This window comes from Amblyomma maculatum, chromosome 1, assembly GCF_055883805.1.
Source record: "Amblyomma maculatum isolate TAMU_Amacu chromosome 1, ASM5588380v1, whole genome shotgun sequence".
Lineage (NCBI taxonomy): Eukaryota > Metazoa > Arthropoda > Arachnida > Ixodida > Ixodidae > Amblyomma > Amblyomma maculatum.
Window position 1 is genome coordinate 95,435,867 of NC_139344.1, and position 21,529 is coordinate 95,457,395.

General features: G+C 40.9%; 1 protein-coding gene across 1 annotated transcript in view; it reads left to right on the forward strand.

Annotated features, from left to right (window-relative positions):
* The first annotated feature begins 318 nt into the window (after positions 1-318).
* Positions 319-21,529, forward strand: part of LOC146203241 (F-box only protein 31-like) — a 72,918-nt gene continuing 51,707 nt past the window's right edge. The window contains exons 1-3 of the mRNA XM_084588608.1: positions 319-605; positions 14,039-14,098; positions 17,118-17,194. Coding sequence (XP_084444734.1) covers positions 464-605; positions 14,039-14,098; positions 17,118-17,194 — 279 coding nt within the window. The 5' untranslated portion in view covers positions 319-463. The remainder of the gene's footprint in view (positions 606-14,038; positions 14,099-17,117; positions 17,195-21,529) is intronic.

Sequence of the window (21,529 nt, forward strand, 5' to 3'; positions counted from 1 at the left end):
AAAAGAGAGAGAGAGAGAGAAAACACCACCGCTGTGTTTTGCTTGAGAAACCCGTGCTGAAGAGTGTCCAGCCAGCCTCCACTACAGCCTCCAAGGAGTCACTCTAAACGACTTTCATGTACTGTTTTAAAAATGTAAACATAACATATCTCGACGCATAGACGGTGTAGTCAATTTATGTTGGCATATCCCCGAATTCTGCGTCTCTGAATCGTCTGAATGCGCATAGCAAGGTAAATGATAAATGCATCGGCCCATTGGGCTTGCGCACGGTTTCATGTATATGATGATCGCAAAGGAACTTTTTTGAACAGTATTTTGCGTTATGTGTACGATGATTTATTGCTAGGAAAGAAAAAATTTTCACCCAAACGAAGTAACTTCCATTTTCATTTGTCAACAGAAACTTAATGCCTCCACACTTGTTAAAAAATGCAGCGCTAGTGCTATCAATAAATTCATCATGGAGTCCTTTCCGCCTGAGGTCTTAGCAAAGATCTTCAGTTATTTGAATGGCAAAGACATTGCAGTGATCTCCCAAGTATGCCGTTCCTTTTATGAAGCGAGTCGCATAGAACACGTCTGGCGAACACGATGTGCGCAAGGTGAGTTTCTCGGCAACTACTTACGCGCGGTGACCGCCAAACATCATGAAGCTGTCGCAGACTGCCTTCTCCGTCGGAGATCTTCGTTACCGAAACTATGTCGCTAATTTCGGATAACTGTCGTTCTTTTGCGTGAAAGTGCTTTTGTAGATTGCTTTTAGTGCTTGCGACCCCTGACGTCAAGAAAAAACGTCTGGGTCATAGTTTTCTCGACGTTGACTCACCTGTGCGATAAGCGCGGGTTTTCGTCGCGCGAAATGTCACGCTGCGGTGACTTGTAGTGCGCGCATGCGTTTCAGTTTTTTTTTTTTTTCTGTCCCTAAAAATAATCAGTTGTCGCTGCGAAACGCTTCGTATGCTTACCACTTGTGTGTCGTGCCGCGGTGGCTCAGTGGTTCGGACGCTCGACTGCTGAGGCGGGCGACCCGGTTCGATACCTGCCGCGACTGCTGCATGTCGACAGGGCAAGACTCCCATGTACTTGGTGCACGTTAAATAACTCCATATGGTTCAAATTACCCGAAGACCTCCATTACGGCATTCCTCAGAGCTTTAGTCGCTATGGTAGACCCCATAAACTAAATTCATACGATGAAAGCGTACAGCACGGTTCGGTTCTGTATTGCGCATTTGCAACTTTTTTCTCAGTATGACTGGATTTGGGATCATTAATGTTGCGTTTTTCCAGCTGTGCGAGCAGAATAACAAGCTTTTTTCCTTTTGTATCGTGTGTGCGTACGCGTGAACTCGAAGTTTTTATTTTCTAAAGTGCTTGGTTCCGCAGAGGAAAAAAAAAAAAGATGAGAATAAACACTAGAACGCTGCGTTCCTTCCTGTGCCCGTGTCTTTTATATAGTGCTGAATAACTTGTTACTAAACTATGCTTCACCAACTAGCCCAGTAACATGTTTTGTTTTCATTTTTTAAATGCATGTTTAAAGGGATGCAGATAAACGAATTGCGTCCTGATTACCTCTGCAGGGTAATCCAATATTTCTTGGAATCATGTTCGAGAGCAAAAGCCCTAAATTGCCAAACTAGATTGTTGTTCTGCCTTTCAATTACTGTGACCATAGAGACAGACGAGGCTGCAGAAAGCAGGACATGCTGTGGATTAGTTATCACATGGGCTTTCAAAACAACAGTGACACTGCTCGAGGGCATGTCACCTGTAACACTAGTGTCCTTCCCTGCGCACCAAAACGAAGCAAGAATGGGCATATTGCACAGAATGCTTGCTGGGGAGGAGCCAGCAACAATGTTCTCGACTGATCACTCAGCCTTGGGGCTGCAGATATCATGGATTAAGCATATGGCCTTGCATGTGCCTAGCCAGTTGGACGAAAACTAATAAGCAGCCTCCTGGCACTTGGTATTGTCATGGTTCTGGCTGTTAAATAATGGCGTAACTTGCAGCTGCAAAATATCTTCCTGTAGACATTGCCATTTCTTAGTGTTTTCAGCCGGTAAAATGCTTTTGTAAAAGTGCGCAAAGTCCAGAAGTATAGTCCATGAGAGTAGCGATTTGGGCTTAATGGTAGGGCTTTCTTTACCCCTGCCAGCACTCTCACCCTCTAAGTTTAAAATTCGGCTATGAGTGAGAAGGTTTTGCGCATGCGCGAGTGTTCCTGCTAGGGACTGTGTGCTTAAATACGTAATTTTTTTAAAGTTAGTGCTCGTCCTGTAAACTTCTCTCTCATCCTTGTGTCATTGTGCTGCCGCATCTCATCATTGGTAAAACAAGCACACTGGTCATTGAAATCAGAATGCCAATCACTCTCCGCATTTTATTTAAAGCTGAAGCACCTAAACCACCAGCAATCAACTCGAACATTGTAGAAACTGCATGACCATACTTTTTCTACAACAGTCTAGTTGCATCTCACTTAGCAAACAAAGTGGTAAGTCTGTGGTCCGGCGCCGATAAACAAAGAACATAACAAAAATTAGTGCTAGGCTTAGCTACTAAAGGACAGGTGCTGGCGATATGGTGATTTGCAAGGGTCTTTACCTCAGTTCTGTTTGCGTATGGATAGGCATAACTAGAGTTTGCAAAAGTGCCTAATAAGAGTATTATAAAATTTTAATAAGAAGCTTCAGGTAACAACATAATTTGAATGGAAATTCTGGGTACAAAAGAGTAATGAATGTGAATCGATTATATATGCATACAGCAGTTCCACTCGTGATAGATATGATAGGATGAAAAGCTGGTTATGTTTATATGAACACCGCATTCAGCATTTTCGGAAGTCTTGTCGCACGAGAGGTAAGGCTCCTACTGGGGTTAGATTTCGTTTGAGTTTGAGTTTATTTTGATTTAGACAAAACTGTCTGGGTGAAGAGGGCTAAAGGTGACACGCGTGGTCACCTGACTGGGCCCTAGACACCCTGCATTCATGCAGACAGAGTTTGGAACACAGCAAGAACACAGCAAGTTTGGAGCATAGCAAGAACACAGCAAACGGTTTCACGTTGCAATATATACATAGGAAAAAAAAAACACCTTTGTTACAAAACAAACAATACCCACAGATAGGTTTGCTTGACAAAAAAAAAACACCTTTGTTTCAAAAAAATAATACAAACAGATACGTTAATTTGACAGAGCGAAAAGAAAGACATTCCAGAAGAACTTGATCTTCCAAACAGTGTATAATATGCGAACATTGCATTGCTTACAGACACCAGCTGGTTTAAACTTATTCACGTGGCATTCACTGAAGAAAATGACTAAAGAAGAAAATCTTTGCCTGTTTCCGGAAGGCAGGCAGAGAGGAACAGGTTTTCATGATATCAATCAGGTCAGGATAGAGGTTCAGGAGGTTAGGAATTTGCCAACTGAATAATTGTCTACCATAATTCGTCCGGCAGTTGTTCTTGATAAAAATGGTTTTCCTAAATTCGTAATGTGGCTCATGTTTTGTATATTTGAATATGAATAGTGCTGGATTGCTTTTAAAATCTGAAAAGGCAACCTCTGACAATCGCAGCTTAAATAATGATTCAATGTCCAGAATTCGATTTGGCCTAAAATGTAATGATGTCGAGTCACGTCGTGATAGATTTTCAATAAAGCGGACACCTTTCTTCTGTAATAAATAGAGGCTTTCCATATTTGTCCTCGAAGTGCTGCCCCATACAAGCAGGCAGTAATGTAGCCGCGAGTGAACAGTGCTGAAATAGAGCTGATGCCGGAGATAACGAGGCAACAGTAAACGAAACCGATTGAGCATACCAATGCATTGTGCAACACTGCGTTTAATGAAGCGAACATGACAAGACCAACTCAGGTTTTCCTGAAACTGAACGCCTAAAAATTTGATTTCTGAAACCCGTTCTAGTGGTCGCGACTGAAATATCACTTCATTACTAATATGAACAGCCTTGTTAACTGGAGTAAACACAATGTACTTTGTTTTGTCAACATTTAATGCTAGCTCATTTGCAATAAGCCAATCAGATAAATTCTCAAGCCATAAATTTACATGTGGAATTAAGGAGTCTAAGTTTTCTGCTGAAAAAAATACACTTGTATCGTCGCCGTAAAGGATGATAGGAGGAGTTTCTGGTAGAGATACAATGTCGTTAATGTACAGAAGAAACAAGGTAGGTCCTAAAATTGACCCTTGGGGAACCCCAAATTTAATCAACTCAGACTCGGAGGTGAAACCATTGACAACAACATACTGAGAGCGGCATGAAAGGTAATTCTGCAATAGTTTAAGTGGAACCCCTCGTATTCCATAAAATGGCAGTTTGTTAAGAAGTATATCATGTTTAATTGAATCGAATGCTTTACTAAAATCTAGAAAAACACCTAATGTGTACAGATGATTTTCTATGTTTTTGATAAGCTTTTCCTTGATACTAAGCAAAGCAGATTCAGTCGATTTATTTTTTTGAAATCCGTATTGGCTAAAAGAGATTAACTCATGTTTATTAAGGCAGTTAGTGATTCTAATATTAATCACTTTCTCTACTAATTTGGAAAACAACGGGAGAACTGATATAGGTCGGTAATTACTGATGATATTTGCAGCACCGCCTTTAAACAAAACAGCCACTCTTGCTATCTTCATTTTGTCGGGGAAAACACCTGTTGTCAAGATTAGATTTGTCAGATGACAAAGTAGATTAACTATTAAGTCAGCAATTGTTTTAATTGGTGCTACCTTAATGCCATCAAAACCACAGGAACAGCTGTTTTTGAGGCCAAGTATTATGTCATTAACCTCTGAAGGAGTTGTGGGATATAGGAAAAGGCTATGTTGTACATTAGATTCTACATATTGTCCAGTATTTCTGGACGTTGTTGCACGAAAGGCTCCAAGTGCCAAAAAGCGCCTGTTAAACTCATTAGCAAGATCTTTACCACTAAGATCAGTTCCTCCAATTGTCATTTGAGTTGGTACGTTCTTCTCCGGTTTCTGTAGAAGATCTTTTACTGTACGCCAGGTTTTTTGAGGGTCAAAATAAACATCCGAGAACTTCTGAGCGTAATAGTTAATTCTAGACTTTTTTATATCAGCACCTAACTTATTTCTAATTTTTCTATACTCTTTCAGGACTGACAAATCTTTCGATTTTATAAACTGGCTGAAAAGTCTATTTCGTGCATTGATTCGTCTAAGCAGGTCTCGCGTAATCCAAGGCTTCCTTCCTTTTCTGCATTTGGCTGTTGCTACAACTGGGAAAGCACATTCATACAACTTTATTATTTTATCCAAGAATCTGTCGTACAAAATATTAGGATCCTCCTCGCATAGTAATTCGCTCCAGTCTATAGAGGAAACGAGTTGACGAAAATGGTCAATTTTGATCTTGCTTATAACCCAGAAATTCTGTGGTCGATCGGTACGTTCGACGATCTGTTTATATGACCTTTGAATGAAGCAGAAAGTTGATAGGTGATCACTGACGTCACTCAGGAGTACTCCTGCTATTGTACCGTGAATATCGCTGTTTGTTATACAAAGATCAATAAGTGTTTCGCTGGAGTGTGTGATGCAGGTAGGTTTTGTGATTATGTTATAAAACCCATTGGCCGATACTATATCAACGAATTCATTCACAGAATGTGACTGTTCTAGCATGTTAATATTGAAATCACCCATTATTACCACAGGTTTACTTTGCAAGGCAAAATCATCTAATACAGCGTCGAAAAAATGAAAAAACTCTTGAAGGGACGAAGAAGGTGGCCGATAAATTACGCCAAAGATGAATGCACCTGTCTGAATAAAAAGTGACTCGTATGCGGGGCTCAAAACTGTGCATTGCGGGAGCAGTTCATAAGGAATACTGTTTTTCATGTACAAAGCTACACCACCCCCTTTTTTGTTTTTCCTGAACAGTGCTTCACATCTGTAACCCGGAAAGCAGACATCGTTCAAGTCAGTGTACCACGTTTCAGTGAAAGAAAGCACGTCAAAATCATGATCTAATGTCGAACAAAAAGTACCTACTTCTTCTTCTTTGTTCTTTAAGCTACATGCACTCAGATGATAAAAAGAAAAGCATCCAGATTTAGTTTTTGCAATCTTGATACATCTAAAGGAGGTGGCATCGTGATAACGGCTGCTCTCCATTGCGACTGTCATTCACAGTAGAAGTTCACTACCGATGCAGCAAATGTCATCTTATCAAAGTCACTTTCATCACGGATGCGGATTGCACTGACGCCCTCGGTTTTCCGCACAAAAATGTGACCATTTTTTTTGCCATACAAAGCGATAGTTCTTTTCTTTGCCTTTTCCATTCGCTAACCAAAGAAGGCGCTTATTGAAAGGGGTGAGGTTGTCCAAAAATTTCAGGTCAGGTGCTTTATCCTCAAGGCGTGAGCGGTTCCGCATCCACTCTTCTTTTAGTCGGACAGATGCAAACCGAGCAAGAACGATCGACTTTTTCCCCTTTCGTGCTGGTAGCCTATGAAGTGCGTCCAGGTTACTGTTTTCAAGCAGGGGTAGCTGAAGTTTGCAAGCCAGGTCATTCATTTTTCTTAGCAGGTTTTCATTTGCTTCCTCCGCGCGTCCATGTACCTCCATGTTTTGCCTGCGACTGTACTGTTCAAGTTCATTTAGCTTTAGTTTGACTTCGTTCGTGCTCGGTGACGTTCCTGACTCTATGCTCTCGACTCTACTTTCTAAGGCTGCAATGTCAGAGTCCTGCTTGTCTAACTTGTTCAAAATTGTGTCGTATTTGTCAGAAAGCAATTCTATCGAGGTTTCAATGTCACTGACTGTTTTCAATAGTTGTGTCAAATTGTCAACTTTGTACACGAGGGGGAGGATAAGGGTAACCTTTTCATCTAACTCTTTTAACCTCTTCAAAATATTTGAGTCTTCAGTTGGCGTGAGGACGGTGCTACATCTTTTCTGTCCAAGTTCACAGGTTGGACAGATCCAACTAGACGTCAGTGAAGCACCCTTGGTACGGAAGTTAGTGGTCTTCACCCCAGAGCATTTGCCTAGATGGTACGAGTATTTGCAACCAGTGCACGTAATATACATGCCATCTTCAGGCAACGGGCCATGACATGACAAACACTCTTTTGCATCTTCATCCGGCATCGTCAAGAAATCTAAAAAAACCCTTCAAAGTGGCAGCAGTGGACAAGATAAAATTTGTTTTTTATAAGAAAGGCTAGAAGCACCACCAACCTGTGAACAAGTGCAGAAAAACTTAAAAGACACGTTCTGGTTGCTGTCCACTGCTGCCGCGTGAATGACAGCAGGCCTGTAGTGTCGGTCCTTTTTGTAGCCAACTTGTAATCACGTGGCTCCGTGGCTATTGATGCGAAGATCGACACGATGGTCTTTCGACTGTCAGCCGGACGTACTGGCGCAGATCAGACGATAGCGCAGCAGGGTTCCACGATATCCCAGCGGCTTCCTGTGAACAAGTGCAGAAAAACTTAAAAGATGCGTTCTGGTTGCTGTCCACTGCTGCCGCGTGAATGACAGCAGGCCTGTAGTGTCGGTCCTTTTTGTAGCCAACTTGTGGTCACGTGGCTCCGTGGCTATCGATGCGAAGATCGACACGATGGTCTTTCGACTGTCAGCCGGACGTACTGGCGCAGATCAGACGATAGCGCAGCAGGGTTCCACGATATCCCAGCGGCTTCCTGTGAACAAGTGCAGAAAAACTTAAAAGACGCGTTCTGTTTGCTGTCCACTGATCATATGTAAGTATATTTAGTTCTAAGGTGAATTGATTTTAAACAAAGCATGAAGTGGAGTCATTCTTAAATAATTGGATATTGCTCTAGTGGGCTTGGAAGTAAAAAAGCCAAGATAGTGGACATATGAGGTGTGACACATAAGAAACGAGACTAAGTGTGTAGGTTCAAAACAGAGTGAAATTGTAATGATTGAGTGGGTTCCAGTGGTCAAACTGGTAATCAACATTGGTACATTGAACTACTAAAAAGTCTTCGTGAAAAAAATTAGGAAAAAAAAGTCACAGCTATGGAGTGATGAATGGCTGTTGCACCAGGACAATGCATCCGCTCACACGGCCCTATCTGTCAAGCAGTTTCTTATCAGCATAAACCTTACTGTGATGAAGCATCTTCCTTATTCACTTGATTTGGCTCAATGCGACTTTTTTTATTTCTTAAAGTTAAATCTTGCTTAAAGGGAACCCATTTTACCTCAGTTTAAGAGGTTCAGGCAAAAACTGAGAATCTCCTGAAGGGCCTTCCAAAAACCTTGTTCCAAAACTGTTACCAGCTGTGGCAGCACTGAATCCAGAAGTGTGTGAATGCTGAAGACTATGTTGAAGGTGATAAGCAGATAATGAAATATTTGTGAGCAGCCATGATGCCATGTCATGCTTGTTGAAAATTATGCGACTAACCTAAAAGTGGCTCTAGAAGAATGTACATAGCATGCTTATGCCGACAACCGTGACGCGCAATAAGACGGTGGTAACATCGCATTTTGCCTCAGTAGCAATACAATTAATTGATCTGTTCGCCAGCAAATACGATAACCACTGCAACACTAATATGTGGCGGAGGGGACTTTTGTCAGCGCCTTTCGGGCCATAACACACAGGTGCCTTTGCGTTTCTCTTTCATAGAAACACGAAATCCAAAAGCATCCGCGTGCTGTGCAATATGCACTCACACATATGGCATATACTATACGTCGTTAGTCTTGGGCTGTGTGCTTGGTTCGACCTTGATCTGATTTCAAAGTCATTTAGTGGAAATCAGAGGAAACATTGTTGCATGTGCAGTAATGGAGGTTTTGCTCTGAAATAAAATTCATGTGAAATTCTGTGTAGCTGAAAAGCACAGCAGGAAACATTATTTTCGTTTAACTTTCTTTCGGCATGTGACAGCTTTAGTTGGTTACGTGCTAATGAAAATATTCATTATTTTTCCCACATCCTGGTCTAATCGTCTCTCACTCATTATAAACATATTGCTGAGGCCTGTACGACCAGTGGAGCTCATCACATGTGACAACAAAAACAATAGACGGACTACTATATAAATTTCCAGCTTTAATTATGTACTGGAACAGGAAAGAAAACACAATGTTAAAAAAGTGGAGTAAAAAAAACACACCCGAAGTTTTTTTTTTCTTCCTGAACCCATTTGAACCGGTTCGTGCTGGGTTGAACCGGTTCGAACTGGAACGGAATGTGTCTCCGGAGCCGAAACTGAACCCGAACCCGAAAAAATTTCGGTTCAACACCCTGTGTCAGCCGGGAATTCATGCTGCACGTGTCAATGGATGACTCTACAGAATGTGTTTCACTTGTTGAAAGGGTCAGCCTTTTTAAACCATGCTTTTCTCTGTTTTATTTGAATTTGAGAAGCATACGGAACAAACAGGATGACTTGATTACTTATCTGGATGAACTAGAGGTGAATTTTGACGCATTGTTGTTTTGTGAGACCTGGTTAGATAGAACCGATTCTTCCCCTCAAATTTGTAATTACTCGTGCATGAGGTTGGATCGAAACGGAAAAGGTGGCGGTGTCGCCATTTACTTGCGGCACCAGTACGCAAGTGATGTAATTGATGACATTACGGATTCAAATCCTGACGTTGAGTTCTTAGGGATTGATACAAATAAATTTATACTTGTCGTGGTGTACAGACCGCCAACCGGTTATAAGCGACGTTTTTTGGAAAAGTTTGAGGAGGTGCTTGAATACTGTAAATCTTGTCAAAAGCCATTCTTTATCATGGGTGATATCAACATCAATACAATTTCTGATGACACTCATTCACGTGATTTTAATAATCTTATTGCATCGTACGGTTGCGTAAATACTGTAACCGAACCAACTCGAATTACTCCCAGCTGCTCTACATCCATTGATGTTTGTGTAACAAACCATGTTGCCTCAGAGTTCATTTCTGGCACGCTTTCGTCCGACATTAGTGATCATCTACCTCTTTTTTACGTCACGCATCCCCTATCGCAAAAGACAAATAATGACAATTATTTCCAGCATAGAAATATCAATGAGCTGTCACTCAACACATTTAAAGCTCTAATTCAACAGGTGGATTGGTGTCCAGTATACTTAGAGATTGAAGCAAATAAAGCATACGAAGCGTTCTTAAATATATTCATGAATTGCTATGACTCTGCGTTTCCTCTACAAAGAGCAAAAAAGCGCAAAAAGAAAATAAAGAAACCATGGATAGATAACGCATTATTTAAACGAATAACAGCTAAGAATAAAATGTTCCACAGATTTCTTGCTACTAAAGACGTAAACCTATTTGCGAAGTACAAGAAATTTCGAAACAAATTAAACGCTGATATAAAGAAATCGAAGTTAAAATATTATGAAGAAATGTTTTCGAAAATAAAAAGTAATCCTGCAAAAATATGGAAACAGGTAAACGCCCTCGTCGGCAAAAACCTAAATTCCCCCCCATTGCAACAAATGTTTTTAAACAGCAATGTATACAGCGGCAAACAGTTAGCAGATGAAATGAATAAGTACTTTATCAATACAGCAATGTGCCCCCAACACCCAGCCGACAACAGAAGCAATGTATGTTCACAAATTAAGTCTATAGTACTAAGTGCTGTTACGCCAGCGGAAACTGAAAAGCTAATACAGCAGTTAAAGCCAAATGCGGCAAGTGGTTATGATGACATACAAGCCTCGACCGTGAAGTATGTTTCGTCTGAAATTAGCCCTGTATTGTCACATTTAATAAATGTATCTATTTCAACTGGCATATTTCCAGATCAGCTTAAAATAGCTAAAGTGGTACCTATACACAAAGGAGGAACGCGAAATGAGTTCACAAATTACAGACCAATTTCAGTCTTACCGGTATTTTCAAAGGTATACGAAAAGGCTATAAATAATCGTTTGACTGGGTTCATCCAGAAACACAAGATAATCTCACCCTTTCAGTTCGGGTTTCAAAAGAACAAGACGCCCGAAGAGGCCCTGCTTAAAGTAAAATCATTAATTATAAAAAATATTGAAACAAGAATGTACACTCTGGGAATCTTTCTTGATTTAAGAAAGGCCTTCGATTCAGTTAACCATGAAACTTTGCTTTATAAGCTCCACAGGTATGGAATACGAGGCGTTGCATCAGACCTTATTAAAAGCTATTTATCAGACAGACACCAATTCGTAAATCTCAATGGAGAGCGCTCGGAAAATCTAGAAATAAAACTTGGAGTACCCCAAGGTTCCATACTAGGTCCCACACTATTTTTGTTGTATATAAATGATATAACTGAGGTTAAACACACACCTGAAATAACCATCTTTGCTGATGACACTAGTATATTTTTCACGGGCAAAAATGTCCAGGGGATCGAAAAGGAAGCCAATCTTTACCTATCCCAGCTGTCTATCTGGCTCGAGAACAATAGTTTACAGCTGAACACGCACAAAACAAAGTTTATACTATTCAAACCAGTTAACAAAGTTTCTAAAGAAAACATTACACTTAAATACAGAATGGAATATATTGATCAGGTGTCTACACAAAAATTTTTAGGTGTCTGGTTTAACGAAGATTTATCCTGGACTCCGCATATTAATCACCTTCTAACCGATCTTTCCCGTGCCGTAGGTTGTATTAGCCGTATAGCTCCTCTTATCCCTCTCTGGCTTAAAAAAACTTTGTATTACACATTATTTTACTCGCGTCTACTTTATGCAATATTAGTCTGGGGTACCACGACGAAAGGAAATTACGATAGGCTGCTTGTACTGCAGAAGCGCATTCTACGTCTATTTGAAAACTACAAATGTAAAATAAGTGACTTGCCAACCCAGCCACTCTTCCTAAAATATGATTTATTACCAGCCAACAAGGTATATTACTTTAAACTGATGCAAATCATCCATAAAAGAAAGCTGTACACAAGGTACACAGATATATCTCCGCATTATAGCTTTCGAACCCTTGTACATAAAACAAAAAAAGCCAGAACCAATTATGGCAAACAGGATATTGAATATCAAGCAGTAAAATTACTAAACCTTCATGAACACAGGATTGATCTTACGTTACCATTTAATTCCTTCAAATCAGCATATAAAGCATTCCTAAAGACCACGGAATATATTTATTGAATATAGGTGCACCCATCTGAATCCAAATGATCAGTTTTCGTTTTTCTTGATTTTTTTTTTCCTTACAGTCTATGTCGTCATGATATTTCCAGTCAAATACAGATCCATATTTTTATTGCATTTTTGTTCTCATCTTCGCGCTGTCGCATATTCTCTTATGTGTTTGTTTCGCTCCAAGGTGGTGTTATACTGTAAACTGCATTGTGTGTTCCTATGTAACTTGTATATCTATTTTTTGTTTTTTTAATTTGCTGTATTGTTAATCAGGACATTTCCCTTTGTATGCGTCGTAACGTGTTGCCTGTTGCGAGCTGCACATGGGAGACGAGGCCTTGTCAGGTTACACACCTTTTGCCTCGTCTTCCACTTTCACTTGAAAGGAAAATAAAGTGAACTGAACTGAACTGAACTGTCTCTGACTGACTGGCGAAGCACATCACATCATTTGGTCGGCTTGCATGTGTTTTTCTGTTGCGCCTCTCATTTTCGTACTGACATACAACAGCACAAAAAGAAGGCTTTTAGTTTCTTGTCCATGTATGCTATGCTTCAGAGTGTCCTGTGTGCTGTGCCACACATACACTCACTCACCACGAGCACAGGAAAGACCAAATGCACAGAAGTACACAAACACACAGAGACAAGCATGCATGCACTGGCCTTCTTTTTTAAGAAATGCCAGAGAGAGCTCCTCCTCCGTGCTTCGGCTGCCCATTGAGTTCAGGCAGCCCTATAAGGGGTGAATGAGTGTGCCGCCGAAAGCTCCGTTCTCACCTTTTGAACAAAAGACCGCCTGGGGGTGCCTCTTTCCCTGCACTCACATCCTAGAAGTAGCAAAAAGCAAGAGAAAGATATCTGCCAAAGCGGGTTTATGATGTCTGTGCCTGGTGTACTTCATCAGACTTCAAACCTCCTAATAAAAGCGGAGGAGGAGAGTGAATTTTGCTTGCAGAGGCTAGTCAACTAGGCAGGAAAGAGCAACTCTTCAAAGGTGTGAGGGAAGGAGAGGAGTATGGTGCTGTAGTTTGATTTTGGTGGCTGTAACTTTGCTATGAGTCCTCTAAAGAAATGTTTACGACCCCTGGTTCAGAAAGTGATGCCTTGCAACAACCAGATTATAACAAAATTTCAAACTTAGATTGATCAGTGGCCCTTCTGGGTTTTGAAATTTTTTGAGCAGTTTAATGTGGTCTCATTTTGTAGTTTTGAGGCACCAGTTTTATTGATTCCTATTGAAAAACAATTTGGAAGTATACCACTCACTATAAAATCTTACAAAGCACAATGTTCGATGCTTTGGTAGCATTTTGATTGTGTAGAAATGAAGTACTTGAATCTCACTGTAGCTTGGTCGTTTCAAGCTGCTAAGAGATTAATGAATGATTAATGAGTACCATCCACTTGTTTCTTTTTCCCACGAGATTAGAAGGTTGCATTCTTAATCAGAATTTTATCCGTGACCTAAAATTGTTTTTCATTTTATTAAAAATTGTCTGTATTGGAATAATACAGAATATTTACTTAATCTAGTTGAAGAGCTGTTCTGAGTTAAAGTAAGGCTGCTCTTGGGAGCTATGCAAGTTTTTTTTAAGCTTTACTATATTTGTCCAGTTTTGAGAAGTGCAGGTTCATTATGGCACTGATTATGGTAGTTGTGTTATTGACTTGTTAGAGGTTTTTTTTTTGGACGTTGGGAAAGGATATGTGAAAAAATTCAGACTTAAAAGGTGGTGACATTCATTGAGGTTGTTTTTGTAATGGGCAAAATAACTAAAATAATTTCAGTTTTTTATTTTGCATGAAGGAGCTCCCTTCATTTTTGTTTGACCCATTTTTCAATTCATTCCAGAATTTGCTGTGAAAGTGAAGCATGTTGGCAATTTCATCTTCAAGGATGTTTACACAAAACGTAAGTTCCCTTACTTGCACTTGTGTTTCTTTTGTTGGCTTTTGTATGTGGCTTGTTGGGAGTCATTCTCATCGTTATAACTATATTGTATAAAAAACATGCTGTTTTGTTTCCTAGCAGCAAGCTGTGCCGTGTTCTTTTGCTTTGCAATAAGATGGGCTTATTCGCCATTGTACAAATTTGTTGAAACTTAGTTGACCTGTGCAGCGCAGTGTGCCCGAGCACCATTCATGCCTAAATGGGGGCCTCTGGTGCAGTGCTGGCACTCTTTCACGAACATTTTGCACCACTTAGCATTGCCTTTTCTTTTCTCTAATAGTCCGGCTTAGTGCAGGAACAGTGGTTACAAAGGAAATCTTGGTTTTGCTTGCAGCAGCTTTTTCGTGCTAGCTAGAACCCAGAATGATGATTGGTAACTGAGCATAGCCACGACTCTTGCCAGCACACCTCAAAGTGCAGCACTGAATGGCACAGAATCGGTGTCGGACAGCTAGGCTTTGTCATACATAGAATAATCGAGATCACATCAGTAACATGGCTTGAGTCCAGTAGACTGTGGGAACAGCTCACAAGAAATTTTAGGTCTTTCTTTCCAGTCGCACTAGGCTGTATGTTGACAGTGGAGTTGAGTGTCTGAGGATTTTCATGCCATGAAAATATTCGCAAATGGTATTTAGTTGGCAAGCAGCATTTAGATTTTTCTCTACATAAAGAAAACTCTTTGAGCTAATTTGGGCACATTTGCAGTCTAGTACGCTTTGCCGTTGACACTGACTAGACGTCTACCTTCTGTCCATGGGCACAGCCCAGTGTCTTCTGTTTAATTATTGGCATTGTTTGAAATACTTCACTGGCCTGAAATAGAAATTAGTCTCTATCTTTCCAAATTTCTGGTATGTAGAACTTATTGCATAAGGCAGTGGTTCAGGCATGTCTGAAATGTGTTCAGAAACATGGCAAAACGTGGTAGTGTTTCCTAAACGTGCTCCTCTGAAATGATAGCTAAGTAAGGACGGCCAGAAAAGACACGAACTCTGCTAACATCATACATCTAATGGACTGTCATGGTATGTTGGACCTTGAATATCTGAATCTGGAACAATGGTTGTTACTACCTTCCGAACAGAAGCCTGCACTTCGAATTCAGCGGAACTTGGTTGAACTTGGTGGCATTTAGTGTTTGTACTGCTTTCCTTCTCCACTCCTGAGTCAAGATGGTGGAACTAAGCTTTGTCTTGTCACAAGTCAAGTGATTAAGACCTTTTTGCTAATGCAAAAAGTACTGTAGAGGTTCCTTTGACGTCACTTTATTTGTTTTCATATCTTCATATGATGAAATTGAAGATTTCTTTGTTAATGGGCTTTTTTTGCCCCGTGTATATCACCACTTCCAAAGCAATGTTGGCTTCAGCAGCGTGACTATTTTTGAGTGGTGTAGTTACTAGCATGATTTTACCATCTGTATTTAATGTTACTGTGAATCTTGAACATTGTTTGGGATGCTCATCAAGCCACATTTTAATTCTACTATACTTCTCCAATCTTGGTTACGATGCCACTTCCTCCTCCATTGTTTGCACACTGTATAATTATGAACCTGGTTCTCAAGTACATTTATTTGTAATAAATATTTATTGACACATTACTTCAGTCACTTTTTTTTGTGGTTGGTGTGGCTGTGTGTCTTCAGATACTAGGTTATCCGATGTATATAATACTTCAGGTCTTTATTTGTATAAACTGTAGGGGAGGTAAAGTGAGTACGTTGTGTTTCTTCAAACTATCTAGTTTCTTAACATTTAATTGCTTAAGCATCATAGAGGGAGTGGGTTTACATAAATCATATGACACAAATAATGCCAGTGTGTGGCATGGATGAATAATAAGAAGTGTTTGTGTGGCAGTGACTAACATGAACTTGGTGCTATTGATCAGTTTGCGAAAGACAATATATTGGCATTGATAATACTGATGGCAATAAACCTTATGAAAGAGACAAAAATGAATGTTTCCTTTGAAGTGACAGACAGGGCAGGGACAGGCTGGTCTTTATGTTAGTAATGCTGGCTATGCTGCTATAGTTGGAAAGAATGTAATTGACAACATTATTCTGAATGAGTTCTAAAGAGTTATTTAAAGTTGCATTATTATAATCCTTGACTGATGTTGATGAGTACTCCAGTTTGGACAGTAAAATAGATTCGTAAAGCAGTAATTATAATAGAGTGGGAGCTTTACTGAAGTTTCGTAGCAGATATCCTTACTTGCGGTTAGCATTAGCCATTATATTGCGAATGTATATAATATGTGGCTTCCAATTTAATGTAAGTGATATTCAATATGGTGATGCACATTCATGCTGGACATTGGTATGAGCGTCCAATTTGCGCAGTAAACATGCATCTTGATATACTCATTAGTCTTTATTCTTTATGGTTTAGTTCTGTTGTTCTTGTTGGGTTTTTTTTTTTTTTATAAGAGAAGGATATTATTTAGGTCTAATTGTAGGTCTAGCCTGTCACCATCATTGTTAACTTTGCTATCGACAATGCATTTGTCGACATATAATTTACATTGTTAGGCACATCATTATGCATATTAGGAAAAGTAAAGGGACCAAAACAGAGCCTTGAGGTGTCCCTGATGTTACTTTTATCAATGGAGGGTCATGGCTGTTAAAACTAATGTACTGAGAACAATTAATCAGAAAAGATTCTAGTCATGTTAACATGTTCGAATCCAGTGTAAATGTTTGAAGTTCAATCAGGAAGAGTATATTATGTATTTTTCAAAAGCTTTAGCAAAATCAAGGAAAATACGCACTCTTTTTGAGAACTGCTGCCTTGTATGAAATTCAGTGCATAGGTAACGTGGTATTTGCTGATTGTGGAGTTGCTGCCTTCGCTGCGATTTGTTTTTGCAGCCTTGTATTTTGATTATGCTTCATACATTCCTCTTTTTTTTTTTTTTTTAGATGAAGCACTAAAATGCGTGTTGATTTTTTCCTTTCTCATGACAGTGCTGCACAAGTACCGATTTTGCTTGGGCCTCTGGCAGCCACAGGTCTCCTCTTATGGCGGCCTCTTTCAGGTCATGGTAAGTTTCTACAAATGTCATATTTGCAGTAGTGTAAAGCTTTCTTAGCATAAGTTCCTGACCTGGCTTCCTGTAAACATCTGAGGGTCAATGAGTTTGGCCACTGTAACCATGAGGAGCATATGACGTGCCAATCTTTGGGAAAGCACGCACACTGGTTGGCGCAGGAAGGAGTTATTGTGCAACATAAAGTGGTAGCTGTGCAATACATTTCTTTTTCAAAAGTGTGAGGGGTGTTCAGCTCAAACTGGTACTCTTTGTCTTTCGAATAGTAAAACATACTTAAACGTGAGACATGGGTTTCATTTCTTAATGTATTCCCTAGCTACGCTGGCACACTTTCTCTAACATTTAATCATTGCTGTGTTGCTAGCAGCATAGAGCACAGCACAGCCATGATTGGACTGAATTTTTCACATCACCATCATAGTTGAAATGTCAGCCTCTGAGGAACTTTTATACCCCGGCCACACGGGTGTGGTAAATGGCATTAAGCACCTAATGCTTTAAGCTCAGTTCAGTTCAGTTGTCCAGTCGTGTCCTACTCTTCGTGACCCTATGGACCATATCACGCCACGCTTTCCGGTCTCTCACTATCTTCCTAACATCATATAACTTCATCTGCAGCGCCTCGAGGATGCCATCTAACCATCGCGTTCGCTGCTGACCCCTTCTCCGGTGACCCTCAACCTTTCCCATCATCAAATCTTTCTCCAGCGACTCCTCTCTTCTCATCAGATGACCAAAGTAGCTAAGCTTTAACATTAGAATTTGACCCTCCAATGAGCAGTCTGGGCTTATGGCCGACAATATCGACTGATTTGACCTTCTGGCCGTCCAAGGAACTCTCAAAAGTCTCCGTCAGCACCACAATTCAAATGCTTCAATTCTTCGGCGGTCAGCCTTCTTCACAGTCCAACTCTCGCATCCATACATCACAACTGGAAAGACCATAGCACGAGTTATACGGATCTTGGTTGGCAGTATAATGACTCTGCTCTTTACTAGGCGGTCAAGGCTAGCCATGGCTCTCTTTCCCAGAAGCAGGCGTCTCCTAATTTTACGGCTGCAGTCTTCTTCCGGGATAATCTTTGAGCCCAAGAAGAGAAAATTTGTCACAGCTTCCACTTCTTGTCCCTTGATGCTCCAGGACTTGATAGGGCAAGACGCCATGATCTTTGTCTTTTTAATGTTCAGTTTAAGCCCAAACTTCTCACTCTCTTCTTGTACGCGCATCAGAAGTCTCTTGAGTTCCACTTCACTTTCTGCCATTAAAGTGGTATCATCCGCATATCTAAGGTTGTTGATACGTTTCCCAGCAACCTTCACTCCAGCTGAAGACTCATCCAGACCAGCATTCCTCATAATGCACTCAGCATATAGGTTAAATAGGCAGGGAAACAGTATGCAGCCTTGTCCCACTCCTTTCTCAATCCGAAACCAATCAGTAAGACCATGCCCAGTTCTGACTGTGGCCTCTTGCCCTTCATACAGGTTCCTGAGGAGACAGATGAGGTGAATTGGAACTCACATCTCTTGGAGAGCTTGCCACAATCTGCTGTGATCTACGCAGTCAAACGCTTTCGCATAATCAATAAAGCAGAAGTAGATGGGTTTCTGGAACTCTCTTGCATTTTCCATGATCCAGCGAAGGTTGGCAATTTGGTCTCTAGTTCCTCTGCCCTTGCGAAACCTAGCTTGCACATCCGGAAGCTCCCGATCCACATACTGCTACAGCCTACCTTGGAGGATTTTCGACATTACCTTGCTAGCATGCGAAATAAGCGCGATCGTGCGGTAGTTGGAACAGTCTTTGGCACTGCCTTTCTTTGGAATGGGGATATAAACTGACCTCCTCCAATCCTGTGGCCACTGCAGGGTTGTCCAAATTTTCTGACATAATGTATACAGAACGTTAACAGCGTCGTCATGGTTGAGGTTTTGAAGCAACTCAGCTGGAATGCCATCAATTCCGCTAGCTTTGTTCTTAGCAAGGCTGGCTAAGGTCCATTCAACTTCACTCTTCAGGATGCCTCTTCACTCTTCACTCTTCGGATATTTCTTCACTCCCCACCTTAACATTCCAGTCTCCAATGAGAAAAAGGACGTTGGATGATGGAGTGCGGTCTAAAAGGCATTGCAGGTCAGCATGAAATCTCTCAACATCAGCTTCTTCAGCAGTAGTGGTTGGTGCATAGACTTGGATAACTGTTATGTTGAAAGGATGACCTTGGATCCGAAGTGAAATCATTCGATCTTTTTTGGGGTTGTACCCTAGCACTGCTTTGCCCATTCTTCTGTTTACTATGAGAGCGACCCCATTCCTTCTCCTGGATTCGTGCCCACAATAAAAGACATAATGGTTGCCGGAATTAAATTCTCCCATTGCGGTCCACTTGAGCTCACTGATACCCAAGATTTCAATGTTCAATCTGTCCATTTCTCGCCTGACGACATCCAGTTTACCTTGCGTCATAGATGCTGATTTCAGCATCTTAACTTGCCTTGGATGTAAGTGGCTTGTTGAACCGTGCTACAAATGCATGTTACCAACCTAATAATTTTTTTTGTGGGCTGCATGTGGTCATGTTCGTGTATAGTAGTAAAATGTTGCAGAAAAGTTAAGAGCAGTTACTTGTATAGATGCTGATATAAACCAGATATTACGAATGTGTCCCTTTTTAATTATTAGATGAACTTTTATATGCAGAATGTATGCTAACTGGCATAAGCGCTGGGCACGAGAGTACCCATTCCATCGCCGAACGCAGGTCGAATGAGTTGTGCCAAACTCATTACCTTGCAAATGTCATTAGGAGGATTGCCATTAGTTTACGGGTGTATAGCACCACGCGAATGGCATTAACACCTAAAGTAGGTGTTTAATGCCATTTTTCGTTCCTGCGTAGCAGGGGCGTTACAAGAAGTACTTCTCTTTGGCTTAGTTGGTTCATAGGTTGATTCTGAGGATGGCATGAAAGGGACAAGGGAAGAACATGATGCCTGTCCTATTGTTTTCTTGTTTCTTTCTTGTCCTTGACCCTTTTGCGCTGTCCTCATAATGAACTCTTTCAGTGGCCCCCAAATAGATGGAAAGCATTCAATGCGAGGTCTGGGCGGCTGTAAGGGGAGTGTTGTAGTATTTTTCAGTCCAGTTCCTGTAATATGCATGTCGTGCAATGCACGTTTGCAGACATGTATTGTCCAAGGCCCCACATGGGGCATCTGTTAAAGCAAATGTTTGGCGTACTATGGACCCTGTACAGCCACGCTTGGCCACGCATGCGGGGAAAAGGGGATCCTAATGGTTCACCTGATGTCGAGTGTTTGGACCTCTAAGGCCCATCAGCAGAGACAACACACCACTTTGGCCCTAGCTTCTTGTAGACGGCATCTCTGGGCTGACCCGACCGGAAGAAATCGGCTTTCGCCTTTTCCTATCCTCCCCTGCATCATTCACTTTCCTATCCTTTTTTCTTATAACTATCTTGTCTTCTCCTCCCTTTGGTTTTTTTCTTCTAGGCAATGTGGGTTAACCTTTGTCTAGCTAATCTACGAGGCAAGAACTATTTAGGAGACGAAACTCATCCCTCTCTCGCGGCCAGAAAAGGTCACACTGTGCCACCTGCTTCCTCTGCCTGCCGCCAGATGACGCCCTCATGGCGTTCCCCATGAATGGAGCACGCTTAAGTCAGCACACATTTCTGTGCTTGTCTGGAAGGGGCATTCTGTGTGCGCGGTCAACTTTTTCTTCTGCAGTAATGCCATGTTACACACACCTACTTTCTGTTAAATCATGAGGTCATAGTAATGGAAGATACCTACTTTGGAATTCCAGCCATTGGTTGATCAGTGATGTGCAGGAACGTCACCTTGTTTAGTTGAGATGAGCTTTAATAGTTCTCACCATGTAACAAACCGACAGAGAATTTTGCAAATGATTTCGATTGTGAAGGAATTTTGTTGCAGGTGCATAGACATACTCTTGCTTTGTACACTTATCTTCAGTGACGTACGACAGATGTGTTTTCGCAAAGTATTGCTGAAAATGCGATGGTTATCATATTGTTTGAATTGTAAAAAAAGTAAAAGCTGAAGACGTGACAGTGAGTTTTCTGAGATAGTATCGGAGCAAAGCATGCGTTTGGGCTAATTGGTGAAGATTCATATAAAAAAAAAAAAATGCAGACAAAACACAGAGCACAAGAAGGAACACACCACCAGCACTGACTCGCAATTGAAGATTTAAGAAAATGAACATGTAAAGTAGCCACATGCACACATCACACCCACATGAAAGCAAGTTCACGCATGGCATAGATTACTAATCGGGAG